Source organism: Pipistrellus kuhlii, unplaced genomic scaffold, assembly GCF_014108245.1.
Source record: "Pipistrellus kuhlii isolate mPipKuh1 unplaced genomic scaffold, mPipKuh1.p scaffold_m20_p_9, whole genome shotgun sequence".
Taxonomy (NCBI): Eukaryota; Metazoa; Chordata; class Mammalia; order Chiroptera; family Vespertilionidae; genus Pipistrellus; species Pipistrellus kuhlii.
The window spans coordinates 45,667,463-45,671,680 of NW_023425595.1; the positions used below are offsets into that span (position 1 = coordinate 45,667,463).

The 4,218-nt window shown below is 40.6% G+C and overlaps 1 protein-coding gene across 1 annotated transcript; it reads right to left on the reverse strand.

The window, feature by feature from the left end:
- Positions 1–1,993: 1,993 nt before the first annotated feature.
- Positions 1,994–3,194, reverse strand: LOC118712531 (speckle-type POZ protein-like). The gene has a single exon (XM_036426340.2). It carries the CDS (start codon positions 3,192–3,194, stop codon positions 2,067–2,069), a length of 1,128 nt encoding a protein of 375 aa, XP_036282233.1. The 3' UTR covers positions 1,994–2,066.
- Between the last annotated feature and the right edge of the window lie 1,024 nt (positions 3,195–4,218).

Below are 4,218 nucleotides of genomic sequence, written 5' to 3' on the forward strand. Positions count from 1 at the left end.
TCATGGTATTCCACTCTAAGATTGTACCACAACTTGCTCATTCCATGGGTGAAATGTCTAAGCAGGGCTTCAGCCAATTTTTGTTGGATTGTTTCTCTTCCTTTTGTTAACTTTTATGACTACTTTATATAATCTGGATATTAACCCCATCTCAGAGGAAACATTTGCAAATATGTTCTTCCATACCGTGGGTTCCTTTTTCATTTAGATGTTGATTGTTTTGCTGTACAGAAAGTTTTTTATTTTAACCTAGTTCCACTTGTCTATTTTCTCCTGAGTTTGTGTTGCCCAATAACTAAGATTTGGAAACAGCACAAGTGGCCATCAGTAGGCAAATGGATAAAAAACAGCTCGGAGTCATTTACACAAAGGAATACTATGCAGCTGTAAAAGGGATCTCTTAAACTTTAGGACATGAATGGACATGGAGAACATTATGCAACATGAAATCAGCCAACTTCTTGCATTTAATGTTACTTTATTAGACACTCATGTCATCTATTATTATACTTCCTTATGAAGGTTTAGAAATAGGCAAAATCTAGAGAATATATTCTATGGCATGTATCATGAGTAATGATTTTCCCAAACTGAATAAAGCACAAACTGATACTTATGCTTGAATGTTATCATATTTAATAATACATTAAATGGGTTTTCATGACATAAAAGGAAACTAAAAACAAAAATGTATAACATAGTTGTCTTAATCGATGGTGTATTAGGAAAATGCATTCCTTATATACTGGATTTCCCTGGCATATGGAGTCATTCCTAATCTATTTCTAGTCAAAAGTGACTAAAGCAACAGATAGGCCTGAGATAGGGAGAGAAAGAGCAAGAAGAGATTCTATATATGAGCAAACTTTAAATTACAAATATAAATGTCAGACTTCCACCTCCATGATCCAGGAGTAGTTTGGGGCATATATTGCAGTAAAAGTGGGTAGATGGTGAAGACATTGTGCTGGATGTGGGTTTTAACATGGCCTGGAAGAAATTCATATTACTATATTGTTCTTTGAATCATCACCACAGACTCCAAAAGCCCAGTCTCAAGTACCTCCCACTTCTATCTCCCAGTAATGTCTCCCAGAGGTAAAAGTCTGAGCACCCCGGTCATGAAAACACTCAGATCCAGGAGAGACACATGTGCACCGTGAGGAGCACATGCCACACAGAGGCTTATCAAACTCCAGGTAGGAAGAGAAGACTATTAGCTCCCACTGGCTGCAAAGTGAGAGTCACTGCAAAAAGAAAAAGAAATCATGAGGACACGTTGCAAATAAAGTCATGAGGCAAAAGTTGGTCTTTCAAGATCTCACTTTATTATGAGGTCGCAACAGCAAGAGCAGTTTTGGTTGTCACATCTAATAAAGAGAAGACCACAACATCTGTAGAACAAGTAAATCCCTAAAGACACACATTTGAACATTTTTGAAATGTACATGATCATGGTCCAATATAAGACGCATTTCACCCTGGCCATTGTCTCAGTGTTTAGAGCTGTGACTCAGACATGAAGGGTCACGTGTTCGATTCCACTCAAGGGTACATATCTTGGTTGAGTTTCCACCCCTTGCAATGCATCTGTCTGGGCATTGCATCTTTTCCTCTTTCTCTGAGTCTCTGTCTCTCTCCCTCCCTTTTTGCACTCTCTCTAAAAATTAATGGAAGAAAATATCCTTAGCCCAACCAATGCTTCTCAGTTGGTGAGAGTCAATTTATGAACCAGGAAGATAAGGATCCATTGTTGGTCACGTCACATGCCTCCGTTTCGGGCTTCTTTTCTAGTAGCGAACAGCAGAAATCAGCTTATCAATGATTCACTCTTACCACTTAGGTCCCTCTCTGTCCCTTTCCCTTCTACTCTAAATTCAATAGATACATTTCAAAATATGATCTCTGTAAGGTAAAATAATCAAACTAAAAATCTGGGGCCGAGATGGATTCTCCCCACAGTAGACTAAAAACTCCACAGACTTCACTGTCTATCTAGTGTTCAATGGCAGCAACTATGGCTTATGCTTCTGGAAAGTCAAAGGAGTCTTACAACAGGCAGGATCTTAGGACTGCTTCAGGCGCTTGCGTGGGGGGCCCAGACAGCGGCCCTGTGCTGAAGCCAGAGAGCAGTACAGCTCAGTCACTAAGCTGGGATTGGATGCCACCATCTCTTGCCAACCCTCCGTCTCCATGACATCCTCAGCATGAGAGTTGATGAAATCCACTGCCTGAGTTTTCAATTGATCTGCGCTGTGGAAGTCGGCCAAGGTGAGCATTTCTGCAGCATTCTCCACAGACAGCTGACTGCTGAGGGCTTCCTCACACATGACCTTCAAATGCTCCAGGGCATACTTGTCAGCAGCTGCCAGCAAACCATCAGCCATCTTGTCCAGGTTAGGAGCCTTCCCCGTGTAGATGAAGTACATCATTTCCTTAAACACTCCAGCCTCCATGTCAATGATTTCCACCCGATTTGTTTTGCTCTCCTGCATTGCATGTCCAAACATGGCCCTAAACACTGGAGAATGAGCTGCTAAGATAGCTTTGTGAGCCTGAAATTCCTGGCCAGCCACACAAAAGCAACAGTCTGTGAACCAGGAATTCTCCCAAAGTCCTCCTAGCTCATTGGCCAGCTGGTTCTCAGGAACCTTCACCATCTTCCTGTGATTCTGGCCAGAAATGGTGAGGGAATCTTGCACCATACTCACCTCACAGAAGACGGTCAGCTTGTTATCAGGGAGAAGACTGGTGTCTTCAACATCCAAGAGAATATCTCTAGGGATGAATTTTTTGAACCCCCAGTTGTTGTCTCCTGCAAACATATATGCTCTCTGACTCTTTATTTCTTTGGCTACTTCTCCCTTGTCATTCAGGAGAAAGAATTTGAATTTTGCCCAAAGTTCACTCTTTGGACAACTGAGCAGTATCAGGTAAAGTGACACGTAATCTTTGCTTTCTTCACCTATTCCTTTTGGGTATACTCTCAAACACCATTTCAGTTGATCATTGGCTTCTGAAGAAAAGGTTGAACTTTGAATGAATTCACCCATTTCTTGGGGGCAAAAGCTAAAGTTACTGATGGTCCACATGTGGGAGAACTTCACTACCTGGATCTGTGTGTGGCACCAGGTTTCAGCTCCAGGGCCACTGGACATTTCTGCCAGAGACGGAGGACTTGGAACCCTTGACATTACAAGTTTGAAGGGTTGTTTTCCAACACCTACTGGCAATATGGTACTAAAATAAAAAAAAAATAATGAAATGATTTATTATAGCAAATATAAATATATTACAAGGGCTCAAATTCCAAATATTTGAAATATTGATGTCATTACAATTAACTACTCCATCTACTTCTGTAGTTAGAGAAGATCCGAGAGAGTTAAGTTGAAAATATTTGTTATAAGATAAAGTAGGCAGTTTTTGAGATATTTACTAAAAAAATAAAAACATATTCACTCTAAAGATCATACTCACCAAAATGTACTCTGAGTTCTCCCAACTCGATAAGTTCTGTCAATAGTAGGGTCCCTAGGAATTCTCTTCAGTCACCTGGCAGCTCCAACTTCAGTCAGTCTACCTGGAAGAAGTGAAGAAGGCTCTGTACAGATGGGGCTTTTATATCCCTACCTCAGGCCACACCCACTTGCTGATATTGGCTGAAATTCACAAAAGGAAGTGGACCACTTTGAATGGATTATGCAGCTTGTGATCTGATTAAAGTTACAACATAGAAAACAATGCCTCAGGGCTAACAGCCTAACAGAATGTAAATATGTTTTGCTGTAAGATACATGAAACTTTTCAATATCCAACACAGTACTAACTAGAGTCACTATCTTACAGATGTTGTAGAGAATTCTTATTAACAGATGTGACATGCTACATGCATTTTGTTGAAACCCATTATAAGTTAACAAGTTATTGATGCCACCTCCATATGAATTACTTCCCACATTATCAAATGTTTGGAAATTTAAGTCCTGTTTTTAAAAATATATTAAAATAGCCAAAACCGGTTTGGCTCAGTGGATAGAGCATTGGCCTGCGGACTGAAAGGTCCCAGGTTCGATTCCGGTCAAGGGCATGTGCATTGGTTGAGGGTCCATCCCCAGTAGGGGGTGTGCAAGAGGCAGCTGGTTGATGACTCTCTCTCTCATCAATATTTCTAACTCTCTATCCTTCTCTCTTCGTCTCTGTAAGAAACAATAAAAT

Coding starts and splice junctions, on each gene's coding strand:
- LOC118712531 (XM_036426340.2), bottom strand. CDS start 3,194: ATGTCAAGGGTTCCAAGTCCTCCGTCTCTGGCAGAAATGTCCAGTGGC.